The sequence below is a fragment of the Stegodyphus dumicola genome, chromosome X1 (assembly GCF_044657685.1).
Source record: "Stegodyphus dumicola isolate Sdum_Otavi_A_Nest chromosome X1, ASM4465768v1".
NCBI classification, from domain to species: Eukaryota; Metazoa; Arthropoda; class Arachnida; order Araneae; family Eresidae; genus Stegodyphus; species Stegodyphus dumicola.
Window position 1 is genome coordinate 139,114,628 of NC_140780.1, and position 22,144 is coordinate 139,136,771.

Here is a 22,144-nt window from a genome sequence, read left to right on the forward strand (position 1 = left end):
ATTTTTCTTTCGAAATGAAAGCATTAGATGCATACTTTTAAAACTAAAATAATTTCTGAGCTAAATTCTTTATAAAACAGCATATAACGTTTGTTTAGATCTGGTCATTTGGAAAGGCATTATTAATAAAGCACTAAAATTTTAGTTACTTACAAAACACATTCTAACAAAAATTTTTAAAGTTTAGGAAAGTTGATTTTCTTCTTGATTTCGACATACTGAAAATTTTGCCCTGGTATGATGATTTTGAAAGTTGTTTCAAAACTTTGTACATCTAAGCTTGGATGATCCTCTTTCGTGAAATTTTTGTGAATGATGACATACTGGGTGAAACACTTTTGCACTTATACGTTGAGCCTGGATAAACTGAAAAACAAAAAACAGTATGAATGTTTATGAAAAATGATTATGATTATCACAATTAGCTGGGTAGTAGAATGTTAAAAGTATAGTGGGAAATAATGAATTCAGATACAGTGTTAAAGATAAAAGTAATAAAGTGTGAGATAAAATTTAAAAAATAAAATAAAGATATTTTAAATTACCCAAACTATGAAAGTGTTTCTTATAAACAAGCAGTTATCTGCTTAACTCATTCATCCTCCTGCACAGTTCTACAATCTGTCGATTGATAGGTTTCACTTAAACTCTATGTCTTCTGCTAAACTTAGCAACATTAATGCATTCCTCATAAGTATATTAGTTATATTCTCCGCTTTATTTACATCATAACTATTGAAATAAACATAAGTGAGCGAATCCTTTTAGAAATTCTTACATGAAGGAGTCATTTCCAAAGAAAAATCCTTTTCTTTTTATTCCGTAGAATAAATATCTAACTCAAATTTCAGCTTTATATGAAGACATATTTTCCCAAAATACTTTCTGTTGTCGAGTGCGCATTATCTTAATAATCACATAATTAGTTACATAATTAATACGTGCATTATCTTGATATCAAGTAAAATTTTTATATGTAATTAATATAGAGAAAGATGTGATTTAAATATTGGCTTTTATTTTATTTTGGTATGTTTAATCGTTCACAGGTATTTTAAATAGTGGCAGAATGTTTAAATTTGTAGCTAATATTGTTTATGACGCCTGACGTACTCTTCTTTTTCTCTTTGCATGAACCCTTGCTTATGTATATTCCGGTGGCTCTACGAGCTGGGAAGACTGGTGGACATACGATGGCATATCAGGTAAGTTTCATTTCCTCCACTTTAAATCTTAACATAATAACTTGCTAATGTTAGTAATTATTCACAAAAAAGTGAAGAACAAATTGTATGGCATACAAAAAAAGAAGGTCACAGGAAAAGTATGACATAAGATATGTAGGTGTTTATAAAAGGTGCAATATATAACTAATAAAATTTATTATTCCCATTTTCTATGTAAACTATGTGATGTTTTGTAGTCCCCGTAAGCCTAGAATGAAAATATATGTAATATAAGTAAAACATTCTGCGTAACGCAAATCCGAAAAACGAAGATAAAACTTGGAGTTACACGGAAAGTAATAATCTGACATAAACGTTTCAGTTTAAAACTAGGCGAAATTGCAAAAATATTTTGGCGCAGATTTGAATAAAACTCTATGCATTTCGAGGAAAATAGGCAAAATCAGGATGAGTGACGACAGTACTTATATTGAAATAATGAAATAAGTACGATGAACATGAAGATACGCCGTCTGTTGAGGACAGTAACAATGAAATATGAAAAATTCATATTAGATTTGTAAAAGTTGTACGAAGCGATGGACTGAACTGAAGATCATACATTAAAGAATATAAAGACTTCTAAATGTAAAAATCTTCCGTTAAGGCCAATCCATTAACTGACAAAATATTATGAATAACTTTCGCAGAACCTAAATCCGAATTATGTGTTATCGCTATGTAAAGATGGTCATAAAAATATCCTCTGTATATAAGCTTCTAACGGCCTATCCGCTTAACCAATCGAAACAAATATTGTTATTTGAAGGTAAGCGCTTCAGATCGTTTAAAAATAGATCTCTCACGGTTACGATGTCATTGAAGATATTTCAAAATTTCCGAATGGCGCCATCCACCTTTCTCCACCAAAAGTTGATTAGCATATTAAAAAAAAACCTAAATTGTTTTGGAACGATACAGTTATGGTGTAAATCATTTGCAAAGAATTTGTAAAGGACCAATGACAACAGAAGATAGGAAAGGGGGGGGAATTATTAAAATTACAAGTTTTCAACACGGCCACCTTCACAGATGATAACGCATTACATGCGGCAGAATGTTAACAACAATGACGAAAATAATATCAGAGGAGGAATCTGTATACCTTCACGTTTTATGGCATCTTTCAATTTTGACAAATCTCAGGGACTAGATGTGTACAACTTAGGTTTTAGATATCAGAAACAGAAATAAATCCATCGAAATGCGGTCGGAGGATCGTGGTGGCCAAGAAACTGCAATTTTATTGTGTGTTGAATTTATCTTGGAAAGTTGTACATTTTGTAAGGTTATCATGGTGTATTAAAATGTCTCTTTTGATAATTTTCGACTGGGAATTTTTCTTGCATTCATTTAACTTTTCTGCCGCGAAGTACGCTTTTTATATGCTCATTTATCCGTATTTAAGCATTTCCCGAGCTTTCGGGATAGTTGAGCATTTATTGTATTATCATGTCTTTAATGTCTACGAAAATATTTGGGTGTTCTATGCGAAATGCATTTTTATTTTTTTTCTTAAATTTCACGTAATTTAAATGTAATAGTTTAATACTCAAGCTCTTTACAAATAAGGTAGCAGTCTTTATAATTATAGACAGGAGATTTCGTCTCCAATCCATTTCCCGAGTTTTCTGAATAGCCAAGCTTTTACCATAATATGCAGTTAAAAATATATTCTTATCAGTTTAATTTTTTTAATTTCTTTATTTGTTTATCAAAAAAATTAGCAGATAATTTTAATTAATAGCAATGAAGGATTTGGGCTTGCCAAAATTCAAATGAAAAGGATTATATTAAAATGATTTTGCAATGGAAATATGTACAAAAAAAGCGCAACTTATTTAAGTGAACTTACATAATGTATCTTAAATGAAGCTTAAAGAATTTGATTATAATTAACTACAATGTTTTATAGGCCGAAATTTTGTGCAAGTATTTTCTTGACCTAGAGCTTATAGAAAGAAAAAAAAAAGAATACTCTTAAAGCGAGTCAAATTCCTGATAGAAAGTTTGCCTTTGGTGACTAGAATTTTTTTTTAAATTTCTTTATTTGTTGTTTATCAAAAAATTTAGCAGATAATTTAAATTAATAGCGTTTTTTCTCATTGTGTAGAACCAAATTCCTTTTTTTTCTCTCGAATCAATTTAAAGTGAAAACTGCAGTTTTGTCAAAAATTTTTGACAGGGGTTACGATAAAGTATTCACAATTTTGGAAATACAACAGTACTCAGAAGTACATATTGCTGTAATATAAAAATTATATTAGTAATTTTTAAATCAGTGCAAACTGGACCTGAAAATATGCAAAATCTAACTAGTGACCACGCAGCGATATTTTGAAGATCTCATGAAATTTAAAAATAATGTCATCAGAAAGTTTGTCATTGAGCTCAAAAACTACATTTTTAATAATGTTTATGGTTTATCTATGAAATATCAGCAGCTTACAATTTGTTACCAATAAGCATTTCCGATGACTAGATTCAAATGTTTTTATTTTGGAGAAAAATTGAAAGTATAACATTGAAAGAATTATGATCGTAAGACATGGTACTTATGCTGAGGAAATACACTGAGTTACTGCCGTACATACGATCTGCACGTATATCAATAAAATAAAAGAATTTGCAAATTTTGATAAATAAATTCAGAATCCTTCCGAGATAGCAAAAGGTAGTATCGCAGCATCGATCAAAAAAAACAAAAATGGCACTGTAGAGTAAAATTAATACTGTAGAGTAAAAATAGAAGTAAACCAAGTAAAATAAAAGCAAAACAAAGCATTACATTTCCTTGGAGATGGGGTGGATGTCACAAGAAGTGCACCGTTTTTGAACTATTTTATGAATATTTAATTCCTGCAGCCTTTAGTGCGTTGTTCACTTCCTATGAGATTTCCTTTGAGATAAAAAGCACTCTTGTCGTTAGTCCACATACCTTGAGAGCAAATATGTACATCGGACTTGTGATAGTATGGGTTGTGCTACCATTCTTGAGTAATATTCCAGAGAGCATTTTTCATTCAGGATAATGTTTTTTCTAATACCCATACTGTCACCCAACGTGCTGTTCAGAGTGTCGACATACTGCCTTGGCCTGCGAGGTCATCTAGATTTCTCTTATGTATGGGACATGACTGGACGATGAATACAGCGTAATTCACAACCATTCCGTATTGTAGCTGATTTGAACAGCAAAATGCAACAGGCATAGAGCTCCATCCCACAAAATGACATACAGCACATGTACTACAAATAGTATGTGCGACTACATGCTTGAATTCAACATTGTGACAGCACAGCGGTTATGTCACCCATTTCACATTTAAGATGGCTGTTCTCGCACATACATTAATGTGTGACTTTAAAACATTAATTAAATATCTTATCTATACGAATGATTTTGCTATATTTCATTTCTCTAATCTGATTTCTTCTTAGTATTGCAATTTCACTTTCCAGCAGTGTATACATATAAAACTGTCTTCAGTTATTTTAAGAATGTTCATGTTAGTTCCTTCCGTTTTCAAAACAGCTTGCAATTTCACACGGTATTAAGTCAACCACCACCATATTATTATCACCAACCTATTACGTTTCTCTGATAATTTCTTATGCGTTCGTCGACCAGTAGGATATTCTTTAATTTGTATCCCTGTTTCTAAATTTACTACTTTTACTGTGATTTCATAGTAATATTATTCTATGTTTACTGCAAAACCAAATAAGATGCAAGATCAGATTAATAAAATTAATGCCCATTCATGCAAGAAACCGAAATTTCGAAATAAACGTGACTGGTTACAATAAACATCAAACATGAAATGAATATCCTTTTAACTACTTAGACATTTATGTTTCATATATTACGAGTTAAGTAAAGAGGAAATGGAAAATAAAAATTAGTATCATCAGAGGCTGTTATGAATAATTTTAAAGAGTGTTTATTTGAAAGAGCTATATACTGTCTTCATGAAGCTAATTTTTATTTTATAGCACACATTAGAACCATAACTGATAGGTTTGCTTAGTACATATAGTATTTTATTTTGATAATGAAGTTAGATATTTAGGTATTCTCAATAACATTCCATGTCTTATCATATAGGTGGTCACAATAATATTTCATGTCGTAATCGCATTAGAGAGATTAGAGAAATTATTGTAATTATCAATATGTGTGTGTACTATAGCGGTATTTCTCAATGTTCTATCGACGTTCTGTTTGAAGCTGGTAACTTTCTCATGTGGTCATCTTAGAGACATGATTTCCTACAGAAGGTTTACTGTATATATTTTGTTATGAAAGGAGATATCTCATAAATACACTCATGTCCATAAATTAAAGATAATTTGGAGTCACGCAGAAATCGAACTCTAAAATAAATATATCACATGTAAAATCACTACACACATCTTCAAGAATCATATGCAAATTTCAGGAAGTAACCAGATGACAACGATGGTACGTCACAAGGACGAGAGTGTAAGAGAGTGATATATAAGGAATACAGACAAAGAAGTAAAATTGTTCGCAGACGCTTTATAAGCATTTCAGTGCAATAACCGAATAGTTATGACACAAAGGACGCATTTGGATGATTTTTTACGTGGTAGAATTATCGGCCGTCTGGAATGCGGGCGTACCCAACTGGAAGTATCAGACGAACTTGGAATTGCCCAAAGTGTTATCTCCAGGCTTTGGCAACGATTCCAAGATGATGGTAATGTGAGTAGACATTACAGCACAGGTCGCCTCAGAGTTACAACGCCGAACGGGGACCGGTATTTGGCAGTTACTGACAAAAGAAACAGCCGAGCACAGCCTGAGACCTGTCTCGTCAGCTCTCTTCAGCCACTGGTACGACAATTTCAAGGCAGACAGTGTACAGACGCTTAGGGCAGATTGGTCTATATGCTCGTAGACCTGTCAGATGCGTTCCACTTACTGCAACTCACTGTCGCCTGCGGTTAGTCTGGAGTAGAGAGTATGCATTGTGGACACCGCAACAGTAGGCTTCTGTGATGTTTTCCGACGAGTCCAGGTTTAGCTTGCAGTCTGATTCTCGCCGGACGTTCATATGCAGAGCTCCAGGTACCCGTTACCACCAAGAAAACATCATTGAACGACACCGTTACGGTGGTGCAGGAGTGCTCGTTTGGTATGGAATTATTCTGGGTTCCAGAACTTACCTGCATGTTCAAATTGGATCCATGACAAGCCAAATCTATCGGGACGACATTCTGGAACAACATGTACGTTTGTTTCGGAGACTGGCCAGCATTCTCACCGGACTTGAATCCAGTAGAGCACGTGTGGGTCATGCTTGGCCGACCTGTTGCAGCCCGTCAACCTCCTCGTACATGTCTACCGGAACTTCGGAGAGCATTGCTTTTTGAGTGATGTAATATCCCCCAAGATCAGATCGATAATTTGATACTGAGCATGCCTAGGCGTTGTACGGACTGTATTGCATCGTCTGGCAGACATACACTGTATTAACAATCATACTAACCATGTAATATTGGTTTTTTGTAAATAGCTTTTTTTTGTAATTTGCTCCAGGGAGAAAAAATCGCTAATTTTTTTTTTTTAATAATATCAAACATATAGCATCTTTTTTTGCTCTTTACCTTTTGTTTAATAAATAAGCTTTACAAATAAGTCAAATTCGATTTGCTTCTAACTCTTCCTTTGCCTGATTTTGCATTATCCTTAATGTATGGACATGAGTGTATTTCCTTGCTAACTTGGGTTCTTACATAATTAAAATTTTCACCATTCAAGAACATGAAAATAAATTTCTCCTTCTCAATGTAAAATAGTTTAATTTTTTGGAACACTCATTATTATCAAAAACATGATTTTGAACCACATTTCCAAGAACATTACGATTTTTTGAGACAGAAATATACATATACACATAAAACTATATATCTTACATATTTCAAAAACAGCATTTTTAAATTTTGTTTTTATGAAGTTGAGAATGCATACCCAAATAAAATTAAACTGACTTTGGTGATACTGGATTAGTTTGGGATTTGCCTTCATGCGTTCATCATGGCACTGATTCAAAAAGCAGAAAAAAAAACAAATACCTGAAATAATATAGAAACATGATATTTTATTTAGTGATCAAAATTAAAGTAAAAACTGAAAAAAGCTAAGAATAAATGATATCCAAAATCAAATATATGACAGCTTTAAAGTAGGAAATCAGATAATCTTTTTTTTCTTATCGTGAAGGTTATTGACTTCAATGAAGTTCATTTATAGTCGAAGAAAATCTGGTAAAATTTATTAAAAGGGATTTCTCCTTTATGTCTTCGCTAGACTATTTAAAAACAAAATTTTCGATATGGAGATATTTTGCCAGTTTTCGAATCTATGGGTGAAACAAACCGTGATGAAAACTGTATGTAGTTTGTTTTTTCAACATGGAGGCAATTCATAATGATTCTAACAACGTATTTCAGGCTATTATTAATATAGGGATCCCTCACTGCGTTTTAGGTCCATTTTTAAGACTGAAGAAGCGGAATTACCAGTGTACCTACTGCCAGTGTATAGACGTATATTCATACACATTATCAAAAATCGGGAGGAAAATGAAAATGAATTAGCAGAAATTTTACTATACTGCAGCCAAAGGTGTAGTCAAATGCAGACTTATAGCATCATATTGGGTCCGGAATTCCTAGTGAAGAGTTATCTTGTATAGAATTATTTGTTTCAGTGGAATTCCATCCTTTTGCTTTCCTTAAGAAAGAATTTAAAAATTTCAGTTTAAGGTATAGGATTCAAAAAATGCACTTTGAAATTCTCCTAATAGACACATTTTATCTAAAGTCTGAGTAGAACGTGCTATGAAAAGGAAGCGGTGAGCGAAAAAAGGCTGGAAAACTATACTCTATAGGCTCATAAAATTCCGTTTTACTAAAGCGAACTTATTTCCTGGGGGAATTATTTATTTATTTACATGGTTTGAGCAAAATCTCTATCCTGTAAGTACAAAACTCTTCTCTGTAAATGCTCTTTCTTTCTGCACCCTCAGGAGGACGGGAGGTCTGTTATTGTGCTAAGCTGCTGTGTCATGTCTTATGGAGTAGAAATCTAATATCTCCACATCACAGTCACGTTTCCGAGAGGGCTAGTCAGAAAATGTTATTTAAATATATCTTTCTGAAGTGCGTTGGTTGACCTGGCCTTTGGAAAGAATACATTGGGATCCTGTATTGCTACAAGAGAACGATGTAAACAGTCATTGTACTGAAGAAATAATAGAATTATATACTTCAGTTTGTAGGATTCTCCACTGTGTAATTCTAAGTTACAGTTGAATGTGAAGAATCTTAAGAACTAGTAAGCGAATAATCGCTTGAGTTCGTGAGGTAGAAAACAACAAGTGAAAAGGGTGAAATAATCCTTTATTATTCCAACTGAAGTTTAACAAAACTCCGTCTTGGAGTTGTGCAATAAAGCCGACACTCGGGCTTCAACTTAAGAGAATAAGAAATAAATTAAGCTAATCTTAACTAAAACGATATAGCCGAAGCTATCAAAATTCTAACAGAGTTAGACCCTTAACGCTAATTGACTACGAAGCTATCAAGTGCCTAAAGTACTGCCGACGAGAGAGTAGCCTAAAAACGCGGACGCGTGCTAGCCAGAATATCTTTTATCTCTCTCACTATGACAGTAGAACTTCGCGGTTAAATAACTCTCTTCCTCATTAGCATTCAGACGTGGTTCTAAAGCTACGTTCTGGCCGGAAGTGGTAAGTTGAAATTAAGAAGCGGTAGGAAAGAAAGTTTAACTCAAAATTTAACTGTTAATAAAATTAACATACTTCTTACAAGTTTTATAAAATCTCATCAATTACCAGACTTTTTATCACCCTAAGGGGCTAGAAAAGGAGGAGCGAGGGTCAGAGTTGCCTCTACTATCCGAAAATGAAATCTGTGTAACAAGCGACTGCCATGTTTATAAGATTATTTTCATTCCTCTAGAAATGTATTTGTTTCTAGGATATTCCTGGCACATTTACAATGAAATGTCGTGTTGGTGTTAAGCTGCTGTTTTAAATTGGCAAATAGGAAAGCTATAAATTCAAAAGGAAGATAGAAAAAGGGGCTGCGTGACAAAAGTCAAATTCTATAGAAACAAAAAGAAAACTATCACATGCCTCACAAGAATGGCAGACGTCAACAAAAAAAATTATGAGATCAATGTAACTAGGATCCATCTAATTCAGCTTTTTCAAACGTCTTCTGACATTCTTAAAAGGAATGGATAAATTTTTGTTGTTCCCGTAAAATCTGACTTTTATCATGTACCCCCTTTTTCCATATTCCGATTCAATTACCCTGCACAGAAAATCATCAAATAATAGTGTGAAATCTAAACGCGCATTGCGTAGCATTAGACTTTTAAATGCCGTTTATGCAGATTTTAAAACTATATTTAGTCTGTATTAGAAATCTGTTAATATTTACATTCCAATGTTTCCTTTAAAAATAGATATTTCTGATTTATTCACAATATTATCATATCTTAATAAAAAATCATTTCAAGCAAAAAATGCTTCGGAAATCGAAAAGTTATTTTATATCACTATGTTTCGTAGCTCATTTAACGAAATTTAATAATGTTATCTATACTTGTTTTATGCATATGAATCTCGATTAAAGACGAAATTAAACTCGAGATTAAACTCGAGTATAATTAAAGAAATCAAGTGTATAAATATTTGGATATGTCTTTCCCAAATGTTTAATTATGGTAAATATTTTACTTTCTTTATTACTATATTACTTACTTCTTCCACTGCACAAACACGGCACAGTACTATATAAGAAAGCCAATTCAAGCTTACTTTCCACAATGGGCGGCAAATATGAGAACAAACAAAACAGCAAATAAAAAGCTACAAGCGGTAATCAGCCATTGTCAGAGAAAGTGTTCTCTAATACGACGATAAGTGTCCCCAAATAAAAATAATCAAGTGCTTAGCGCTCTGAATCATAAAATGTATAAATCACACTAAATCAATCTGGGCACACACCTCGAACCTCTCAACCCAAGACTAACTTAGATAATTAGGACTATGGCAACAACCTGCCTATATTCTTTAAAATGTTTACTTTTGCAATTAATGTACAGGTCTAGGACTCGCAAGACCAGATCGTGCCAGTAAAATCTTCAACAGCAATGAGTTTTTCCTACACTTACTAATCGTGTATTTAAATTACAAGTTTGTGATAAATAGTTTCAAGAAGGGCAAGGTCAACTTATGTTATCACCTCAACTTAAGTTTATGAATGATATTATTATTGGTATGGAATTTTTGCCTTCTTAATTTTAATAAATATTAAACTTTTTATGTAAATTTTAGGAAAGAAATATCTGTATTTATGTGATCAATTGCATGTTTGAATCTCTTCCCTAGTGATCAGCATTACGTGCTTAATTATGTTTTGTATAAATTATGTGCATGTTCTAAGGTTATAAAACTAACTATGGAATTAATGTAGGTAAGTTTCTCTTTGTAATTATGTATCAGCATTATGTATTCAAGTGTTTGGAATCAGATATCAGTTTTACTGAGTATGGTGCTGTACTTTTCTGTTTATGTTCACTTTAATGTACTCAAGTCTGTATTTATTCCTTCTCTGCATGTACTATGAAGGTCAGTTCGTACTTGGCTAGGATTTAGACTACATAGCATTACTTAATGATCAGTTTTATGCATTATGCTTATCAGTTTTGTTTTTAGTTTTCATGTATTATGTATGCATTTTTAAGTGTTATGTATGCAGGCATTAGGGATCAGCTTTCTGTATTTAGTATTATGTTAGTTTTTCACTTTAATATTCAGTTTTGTACTTATGTATGTATTATCCTGTCTGCAAGTACTACGAAAGAAAATGTAGGTGAATGGTTCAATTTGTAAAACAACTACAGTTTAAGTATGCGCAAAGAACTAAATTATGCAGGAATTTGTTATCTTAGTGATAACAGGTACACATTCTTTTAAATGTTCTTGCATAAGAGTCAGGCACATGGAAAGTAAACTGCGTTAAATTATGTTTGGGCGCTAGGATTTTTTTTAATCATCTTTTAATCTCTCTTTATTTATTTATTTTTTATTTTTTAATTTTTTTAAAGTTTACTATGTGCAATAATTTAATAGGTTACAACTTTCCTCCATGCAGGACCAACGATTTCACAAAAGCCCCATAAATATATGACAGTTGTGTCAGGTTAAGCACCCGCATGTAGACATTTAGCAAGTCCAGAAAATCCATGACAGTTAATTTTTCAGGCAGAGTCCTCCTATCTTTACTTTATCTAACACAAGTTTCTGTCTATTCTAACAGCGATTCTTAACAGTCTTTTGATTGCTTCTTTGCTTAATTTTAAGTAGTTCCTAACAGGATACTCTTTGTCCGTACAACAACATCCAAGCTTATATGTAGACTTTATGAGGCTATTAGCCGTCTATTCGGCTGCGTTCCCGGAGCAGGATGGAGCAGAGAGTAGATGGTTTCTGCTAGGAAGATAAAACATTGTGAGGCTGAGGCCAGGTCAGTGGTCTTCCTTGGTGGCGCTCACTCACTCACTCAATATATTACTTACTTTTATTGCTATATTGTATAGAAATTTAAATGTTATAAGCATAGGTGCGTTTTATGGAAAAACAATTCACAGTAAAAGAGTTTATCTTGAACAAATGCCCAAATTATTCTCCTAACAATACAATACATAAAAATGCATAATAAATAACACTCAATAACTCATTTAACACTTTTTTACAATTGACAGACATTGTAACAATCAATTTTTTATTTTTCATGAATATTATCGTAAAAGAGTTCGTATAACACACACTGACGAGAAAAAATCCCAGCACCGAACAAGCGTTATTGTAGAGTAATAAAATTTCGGCAATACACTTGTCTAGGTAACACACTTAATTGATTAAATTTTCAGTATCGCAGGTTCGAGAAGAGCTATTTCAAATGTGAAGTTCTGGTCAACCGGTATAATCGCCAGAATTTTGAAAGCAAGCATGCAAACGCGCATATATTGTGTCTTACAGGTACCAGATGTCAGTTTGTATGATGAAGACCAGACTGACGTACAACTTTGCAGTCCGGGTAGGTGAGATGACAACGAGAGAGCTCCTGATAACGAAATTACTCCACAGACCATTACTCAGGTTCAAATCTAGCTCAATTAGCACGGCAACGTCGTAACGACGTTGCCCAAACTGATCGCGAGTCAAGTTGCAGAAACGTTGCAATAAGTCGTCTTTAAGACGCCCAGATGTCCGCAAAAATTCCACTGTTTTGCAACCGTTGCAAAGACGCCTTTATTACGTCTTTACAGATGAGGTTTTTGTCACATAGACGTCGTTATTGCGTCTTTCGCAAGTGATATTTTGGTTGTGAAATCATCGTATCACGACGTCTAAATGTTCGCAAAATTCCACCTTTTTGTAACAGTTCTGAAAAGGTCGTTATTATGTCCTTGTGTTACATACTGATTTATGCAGAAAAATAAGCTTAATAATTAATATATTTTTCTTCTTTTTAAAAATTTTGTATTCCTTGTAATTCTAACTTTTAAATATATCATTTCCTGAAAACGGCCCACCAGCGGCCGAGCGTTAAAGTCGCTGAACACTGGTAGTTCGGTCCGAGGTTCGAATCCCGCGAACGGGCTGGCTGCACGGGTGTTTTCGTGGTTTTCCCCATGTGTAACGTGTATATGAGCTAGTTCCCCTTAGGAAGTCTTCCACGAAGGCATCCCTCCCCTTAGGCAGATAGCCCTAGTTTGCTTTGCCATAATTAAATACACCAACACCATTTCCTGAAAACCAGAAGATAATACAATTTTTTCTCTTTAAACTAAATATGCATAATTAATAATAGCTTTAATTATTTTCAGTACTTTAAACTACATTATTTAAATTACATAAATTCTAAGTTACGACTATTTAAGATTTCATAATTTTTTTTCTTAAGTGGGAGTATCTATTAAAGTAATTGTCATAAATATATAACATTAATAGTAGTTTTTAAGTAAATAAAACTCAATCAGACATAAATTAAGGTAAAGATATATATGTGGGTAAAGAAAGAGCTTTTCTGATAACAGAATTATCACATTTATTTCTGTTAAATCTCAGAGACACTGAAAATTGCCCCTGTCATGATAAATTAGGAAACGGTTCTTAAGGTAACATAATCAGTATTTTACCTAAACTCAAGTATAAATTTATTCGCGTTTCACAGTAAAAAATATAACCATTAACTTCTATATCTTCAATATATGCAAATGAAAGACTGTATAATGTAGTTAATAAATGTGATTAAAAATATTTCATACAAAAATATACTTAAATGTAATAACCAAAACAAAACTGCCCATATTCATATCTAAAATGAAATAACCTAACAAACAACATACATTACAGCGCTATTTAAGAAAAAACATGAACTAGTAGTGTTTCAAAGTATAAATAGCAGAAGGAAGGTAACAGAACTAAAATTTCCAATTAATAAAATATTATTTGTGTTTTTTAAATAGTAAGCAATTAAAAGTGCAATAATTATGGATTATAGTATTAACACTATTAATGCTGATGTTTCTTAACACAATTTCTTTCGATTATATGCTAATGTATTTACTAGTTTTTAAATTATACATTTTAGAATAGTGGTAGATTACAATGATTACTTCATGCACTTTTTATAATACTGTACGGAAATAATTTAAATAATATTGTATGCGATAGTAAGCTAAGTATGCTAAAGTAAGCTCTTGGTTAAATAGCACACGATGAAATTTTTGTTTCTATTTATTATTATGAATTTCTTTGTTATCACAAGCACATAAAAAGTAAGCGAAAAAATAGAATATACTTAAATTTAATAAAAAGTAAAACCTAATTTCCAACATTCATTTGTTTCATTTCAACATTCAAATTTCAACATTCATTTTCATTGAGATAATCTAATAAACATACATAACGGCAATAGAATATACTTAAATTTAATAAAAAATAAAACCTGATTTCCAACATTCGTTTATTGAGATAATCTAATAAACATACATAACGGCAATATTTTTAAAAATCGCGAAATACACAGTGTTTGCAAGAATAGATACCAAACGAAAAGTAATAAAACTGCAATTTGCAATGAATAAAAAATATTTAGTGTTTTTAATATTACACAATTAAATATCACATAATTATAGATTACAATATTTCATTGAAATGCTAATGTTTCCTTAACACTATTTTTTCGATCATACATTATCATACATTTCATACACTGTTTAAAATCATTAAATGTATCTGCATACTATACAAACGACTACGTACTATAGAATGTACATTATTATTAATTTTAATCTATTGCTTCTTGCTATTACATATATGTAATTCATCTTCAGCAGTCGTATTAAGTACTGGTACCAGTCCAATAATTTCTCTGTATTTTGAAATTAATGAACATACCATTACAGCTGAATTGTTCTTGCTTTTGTATTGATTGCATTTTCAGCCAAACCAGAAAGTGACTTACCGTTGTATGTTATTTTTGATTTTATATGAATTAATTCTGAGACGATTAATATGAATGATATACAATATAACACTTAGGATGTTACACGAAAGCATAAAGCTAATCAGGGTATCCAAATATAGCAAATATTGCACCGCTGGAACCACAGAGATTGGAGAACAGCACCATATAACTTTTTAATCACCGGAAACACATAAAACACCAAAACAGAACACTATTTCACGAACACTATATTCACGATTAGCATTTCTTGCAGAGCAGATTTTCACAAACAAAATAAGCACAAATTCTGCTTTCTCACGATGCTTTCTTCTCAACTCAGAAGCTTCCAAACAGGAGCTCACAGCAATGCAACGTCACTCGCAGAAGGCAGTTGAAGTAAGTAGATAGAGACAGAACAATGAGAAGATTCGCGATGCGTTCTTTGATTGACAGTGCATTACATTTACTTTTAATATAAGCAATTTTATTTATATCAGTCATTGCTTGATTGAATTTCAAACATAAAGTCAGTCTTTTCAAATGCCTTCCAGATGCCATCTTTACCAAATTACTTGAAAGAACTGGTAGAATCTAAAGTAATTACGCAGTTACCAACTTCGAATTTGGCAGCTAGCCAAAGTGCGCAAAACCTCGAGATGTTCGCTTATATAAGCATCCAGTAAATGATGTTCGTGAAATGTCATCGTAAACCTTTCGACGACTTATCTGATAATTTAATAAAATCTTTTTTAAATGGCTTAGAAGAATTATTTGAACTGAATAGAATTGCAAACAATGTTTACAAGATTATATTTACAAAAAAATATTTATCGAACTTGCTAAAACATATATAAAACATATATATGTAATGTTCATGTCGCCGAATCCCGAGTGTACTGTATAGAATTAAACCAAGCATTTTTGAATGCATGGAGATGGACAAAAACGAAACGTAAAAACATAACAAACAGTTCATCAGAATTTTTATAGGTAATGAGTTTCGTATTTTTGTTCCGTTTCTCTAATTTTTATGTCAACATTTATTAGTAATTTATCAAATCCATTAATTTTGTTGTTTTCCATGAAAAGTGTTAATATTTCTCTCACTTTTTCCATTAATTTTTCCGTTCTGCTTCTCTTGACTGTCAGTGAGTTTTCCATCATATATATTGGACAGCCGTTAAATATGCATGGATATGCATCGTCTTTTAACATTGGTCGTTTTCTCGGAATTCTTAAAATCGCCCCATTTTCATCCGTGAATGCATCTTCACGCACAATCATATCTTTGCGAAAACTGTAATTTTTGCATTGTAAGAAAATGTTTCATGTTATGTCGCCATATTAATTAAAATAAATTCGTCGTTACTTCAAAAATAGCAAATAAAGTCATATTTCAGTAAAGAAATAATTGCTAACATGTGATTTGCATTGATTTGTGAAATATGATTTTTTAAAATATATAAAAATGCATAAATTAATAAACTACTTTATATATTAGTTTCATTTTAAAATAGTTTGCTTTAATGTTTATAAAAAAATATTTTAAGCATTAATTATTTTAACAAGATTTAAAAAAATAATTTAGCACGTATTTTTAGTACTGATTAAATTTAATATTGCCAAGATGTAACGGCAAATATTTTGCATCTTCGCAACGTTGTAAAGACATCGTAAAAGTTACCACGAGCACTTTGCAACCTCTCGGACCAGTTTGCAACATCTTTGGAAGTTTGTCTAAGCTGTAGACTTTGGGCTTAGAGTTATGCATGCTACAAGGCGTAAGGCGTCAGTCTCGGAATTGTCCTTCAAGTAACCGATTTGTAACAGTTGGCTGTGTCACTGTGCTTTCAGCTGCAGCTCGAATTTGTGTTGCAGATGCAGTACGATGCATCGCAACCATACGCTGAACAGGGCGGTCATCCTCCTCAGTAGTGCTACGTGGCTGTCCGGAACCTGATTTTCTTGAGCCAGTACCTTCCCTTGACCACAGTGGCCAACAATCATGCAGAGTGGATACTGTATAGAATTAAACCAAGTTTTTCTACAGTATCGCAGAAATAAAATCCATTTTCTCATAGTCCTATTACACGACCTCTTTCAAACTCAATGAGCTGTTGATAATCATTTCTTCGTCTTCTTCATGGCATTCTTGATTAGCGTCAAATATGAACACAAAATAACTCTCGCGAACTTTACAGAGCGTATTTAAAGCATTTTTTATGATTACAAAGAGATAAAATGATTTAAATTAGAGGAAAAAGTATATTTTAAAACTCAAAGCAGATTTATCTGTTCTGAGAAAAACCGATGTCTTTTAAGAGTTTTTCATTAAAATATCAGTTACCTCTATTACCGTCATGTAGCAGAAAATATGTCTCCGAAAATCCTATCCTCCTTGCTATACATTAGTTTAGATTTTGCTTAAATGTGATAAGTTTTTTATATTTGATGTTTTTAATCACGCTTCTTTTGACTTGAATCTGTGAAATTTAATGAAAATTTATAGATGTTAAAGAAGAATAAGTCTTACTCAGCCACGTTTCTTACTTGCTTTTTATCCTTTCATGTTTTAATACTGCGAATATTATTTGTTTAAACATTATTTGGGGAAATTATGATACTCGTATATTTGTATGTTGCTTGACATAAAGCTGCCCTTCTGCTCTAATGAATAAAAGCAGCGAAATTAATACAGTGTTTTTTTAACTCCTGATAGTTGTATTGTTAAGCAGAGACAACCCATGTCATAAATGAGATTATATCCAGAACATACTGACACAGGAATATCCGATCACAATTCTGGACGCCTTCCAACTCTGCACGGTATTGAGAATACATTTGAGACTGATAACGAATGTCCTCAGAGAAATCGAGATATACTGTATTGGATTCATATTCCGCTACAACATAGTGTGTGCAATAGTTTCCAGCTTTTAGAACCACGCGAATTATTGAAATAATTACAGACAACCCCTGTTGCAAAACGGACAACAACGGCATTCGAAATTTATTTCGTTATACTTGCTAGAGAAATTCTGCAATATGTGTGAGGTCACTGACAGTTAAATTTTCTTAAGAAACTGCAATACATTTTCATTCGTGAAGCTTTCGACGAATTTGCATCAAGTTAAGAAATTCTTCTTCTGAATTCGTAAGCAAATCATTTTAAAAATGTCTTACAAATTTGGAAGCTAATTCTTGGATAAGTTCGAAAGAGTCTAAACTTCCAATCTATGAAAAAAAAAAAAAAAAAAAAAAGTTGAGTACGTAACGCAGTCACCACCCTCAGCACAGGAGTCAAAGGAGTCAGAGGTCTCCTTTTCTGCAACCGTATTTTTTTTTAATATTTGAGGAAATGTTTATGAAAATATATTTTAAATAAGAATTGATTGTAAAACGGTTAGTGATTTAACCTGTGAAATTTAAATACCAAGCTATTTTAGCTTATACTTATTTAAAAATGTCAAAGATGTAAAAATGCGTACTGTTTACACGAATTCTAAGGGAGGATTACTGTTGAGGTTTTAAATTTTAAAACTGGAATAGCATGACTAATCATTAAATATTATGAGAGATAACACATTTTAAATGGCATAGCATTCAATATTTTATTGGTAGTAGTTAACAGAATGCTTAGAAAAATTCAAAGATAATGATTCGATAATAACATTATTGAATGTGATTAAAGTTTTTCCTTGTGAAATTAAATTTAAACCTATTTTTCCTTCCAAATATCAGTTTAAGAATATTTTTTCTTCTAAAATTCCACACTGTATGACACATACGCTTTTTCAATAACATTTTGTGAGATCTCATAGGCAGTGCAAAATAAATATACTAAGGTTAATATATAAGGTAAGAGGTAAAAATAGTAATATTTTTATATAAACTGCAGATAAGAAAATAGTAGCTTTAGTTTCAGTGACTGATATGTAATATATATGTGCTGTAAGTTATGATAAAAGAAAAAAATGCAACGAACAAGGAATAATTAAATTTTATACACGATACCGACGATATTTTTCGGTAAATAAAAAAGTCCACTATCTGTGCGTAGTATAAAAACAAACAAAAAATATGATTTCTCGGATACAAATGTGTCTCAAAAAAGGTGTTTGGTTTCTGCAGACCAAAAGGCATGTCGCACACATACGAGGCTTGAAATGAATAAGGTTATCAATGAGGGGCTTGGGTATCTTCCCTTACTCTTGCAGAAGAAAGCTTTCAAACAGCTTAACTGTTTCGGGGGGTGATAAGCGACTAGCTAGCTGCCTTTCTCCCTCTGTCCTAAATGTGCTCTATTCGGTTCATATTTGGGGAATATGCTGGCCAATCCATTCGAAGGATTCTTTCTTCGAAAAGGAAGTTCTAACGTAAATCACCTCATTATAGTTATTATTTTATTTTTCCCTTCAAAGTATATAGTAATGAAAATGAGTTATGAATTATAAGGAACAGAAAGAAGAATAAAGCACATTCTGCATACGGGTACTAGGCTTATCTGTGCCATTTTTGGAGCTTTATACCTGCATATATTGAGTAGAACAATGTTTATAATTAATGAGATGCTTTGCTTTTGTGGATTTACATACAAGTGGATTCGGAGCCGGAGGCTACATTATAATTGACCTAACTAAACGTTGGCTGACTAAACGTAATTTATTAACGCGATTTAATTTCAGCTATCAAAATGTCTAACTAACGCCGGAATATTAACTTAAATAGTTGGATGAGCTGGATGAGAAAAAGGACAACTTGCAAGCATCATTGTCAAAGCTGCATGTCTATTACTTCCAAGAACTCCGTCTTAAATACGCTTAACTCATTTGCATCATGGTGAATAGTACATGCACTCTTTTAGTAAATAGTATATGTTTGCATCTTGGTGAATATTCTAATGGAGAATTTATAGTAGAATATCTAACTCAGATTAAAACAAGTTAATAAACTTACTAATCTTTTGAACACTGCGAGATTCAACCAATATAAACATGATATTGTAATAGTGAACTAAAAGAAACTTCTCGGTGTGGAGCATAAATTTTAATTAAAATATTTTTCTCCACATGGTACTGACTAAATAAAAATGAACATTCGTTATATTAAGCCTTACCTGAAAAAATATTTCAATATGAAAAATTTTCCTATAATATCATGGTACTACTTATTTCTATGAAATTTTAATAATAAAATATGCATTAAATTCATTAAGTTACTTGAATTTAACAGTAACTATTACAGAAGTAGTGAGAGCATTAATCGGGGTGGTAAAAGAAAACTCAGAGGGAAAAAAACCGAAGCAAATATGAAGAGCAATTTTGATTTAAATAAACATTTGAGAATTTTATTGATAATTTTAATAGTGATAAAATGTCCGAAAAACAAATGGTTCATTTTTCTCTTCGCAAAAAAAAAAAAAAAAAAAAAAAAAAAAAAAAACATATTGAAAGTATTTATAATTTACATTTTAACCTTTTGTTGCATACAAGTAATCTAGAGAAGTTAAACGAAAATTTTTGTATTTTTTTACTTAAAATAACCTTAATAATAATTAAAAAAATAATTTTATTCAAATTTCGTTTTAAATAACTGCCACAGTTTGTTCACTACAATGGACAGCATGCATGTACGTACATGCATACAAATTTCCTCCTAACGATTTACGGTCATTGCATATGAAATCATTTCCTGCCTGGTTTGCAATGATCATTACCATCTTATAAATGATAAATCTACAATTGACATGTACACAGATCCTCTAAAATACCTTCATTTCGCGGATTGTGATTAAATTAATTTTGCTACGATTTTGTAACCTGTACCTATTGGATTCAAATGTCAAATGTTCTAGAAATTCCTTGCCAAACATAAACATTTCCAGTGGTGTTTTGGCTTGATAAGCAGTACATTTGGGTTTCAATTCACTCTTTTCGGTAGATCTTTATCTACTCACTCCACAATTTTCTCAAACTGACATTTAAAATAAAATGTCTAAAATTACTAATTATGAATAAAATATAAGAAAATGTAAGAAATATTATTTAATGTTTACTATGAGAAATTGTGCTAACTTGGAAACAGAAGTATCAGCCATTTTCCAAATATCAGTGCTTTACTTAGTGATGCTATACAGCCATCTATGACAGCCAGTAACATGCTTTTGTGTGTTTGCGCGTTCAGAAAAAAGTTGGCTTTAATTTAGGACTCTTAGGGTATGATTACAATCGGCAGTTGCTTAGATTTATGCAAAGTTTCTTTATATTTTTGTAAAACTGTTGTAGATTTTTAAACCGGAAATTTCGTAACGTTTAAGTATATTTTTTTAATTTCCATTTAAATATTAATTTTATTTTTTTTATTTAACATGTGTTCTATTTATTTAGTTTATGATTATACACTAGTTAGGTTTAATGAATTCAGTTCATAGTAATTTTCATTATTTGATTCAATTTTGCAATTATTCTTGATTTCAATCCTGGTCTATCAATTTTATAACATTATGGTTAGGTTAGGTTATTTAATTACGGCAAAGCCTCGAGGGCTATCTGTCTAAGGGAAGGATGCCTTTGTGAAGGACTTTCTAAGATAAACTGGCTCGTATGTATACACGTTACCCATGGGGAAAACCACGAAAACACCCATGCAGCCAGATCGTTCGCGGGGTTCGAACCTCAAACCGAACTACCAGTGTTCAGTGACTTTACCGCTCTGCCGCTGGTGGGCTTTTATAACATTACGCATATTTTCGCCGCATCACTTGCTCTGGCAGCTTTGTGCTAGCAGAGCAGCAATGCTTGGTTTCATCGAAGACTGAGCTCGCAGTCTCCCATGCACTTCTGTATAAATTAATTAGCTCTTTTTTCTGCTTTTTTTTTTTTTTTTTTTTATTTCGGTTTCATTTTAGTTCTCAAATGCAACTTTTGATTGATTATTTCACTAATGTATATATATATAAGTTGTATGATCTTAAATTCATTTAGTGCGAAAACAAGTTACTACTACTTGCGCAATTGCTGCAAAGTTAGTTAATAATAATTTATTTCCTAAACAATATTGATTAATTGATTATATTATCTCTTAAGTTTAATTATTAAAGTAGAATTATTTTAAAAGATTGCATCCATATAGGTAAGTTATAATTTGAAAGATGTTTTGAAGTAACTTGAAAGTAAAATGTTAGTAATGTTTTAACGGGGACTGGAATTAAATCATCATGAAGAACAAAATTTCAATTGTAAAAGGAAAAATTAAATTAAAAACATGTAATCATTGTCATTGATCGGAAATTAGTTGACTTTTCAAAAGGAACAAACAAACTCCCGTTCAATGAACAA

General features: G+C 32.0%; 1 protein-coding gene across 1 annotated transcript in view; it reads left to right on the top strand.

Annotated features, from left to right (window-relative positions):
* Positions 1-1,138: 1,138 nt before the first annotated feature.
* Positions 1,139-22,144, top strand: part of LOC118185701 (carbonic anhydrase-related protein 10-like) — a gene marked incomplete at its 5' end in the record, with an annotated part of 459,955 nt that continues 438,949 nt past the window's right edge. The window contains one exon of the mRNA XM_085808190.1: positions 1,139-1,205. Within this exon, the coding sequence (XP_085664316.1) occupies positions 1,139-1,205 (67 nt within the window). The remainder of the gene's footprint in view (positions 1,206-22,144) is intronic.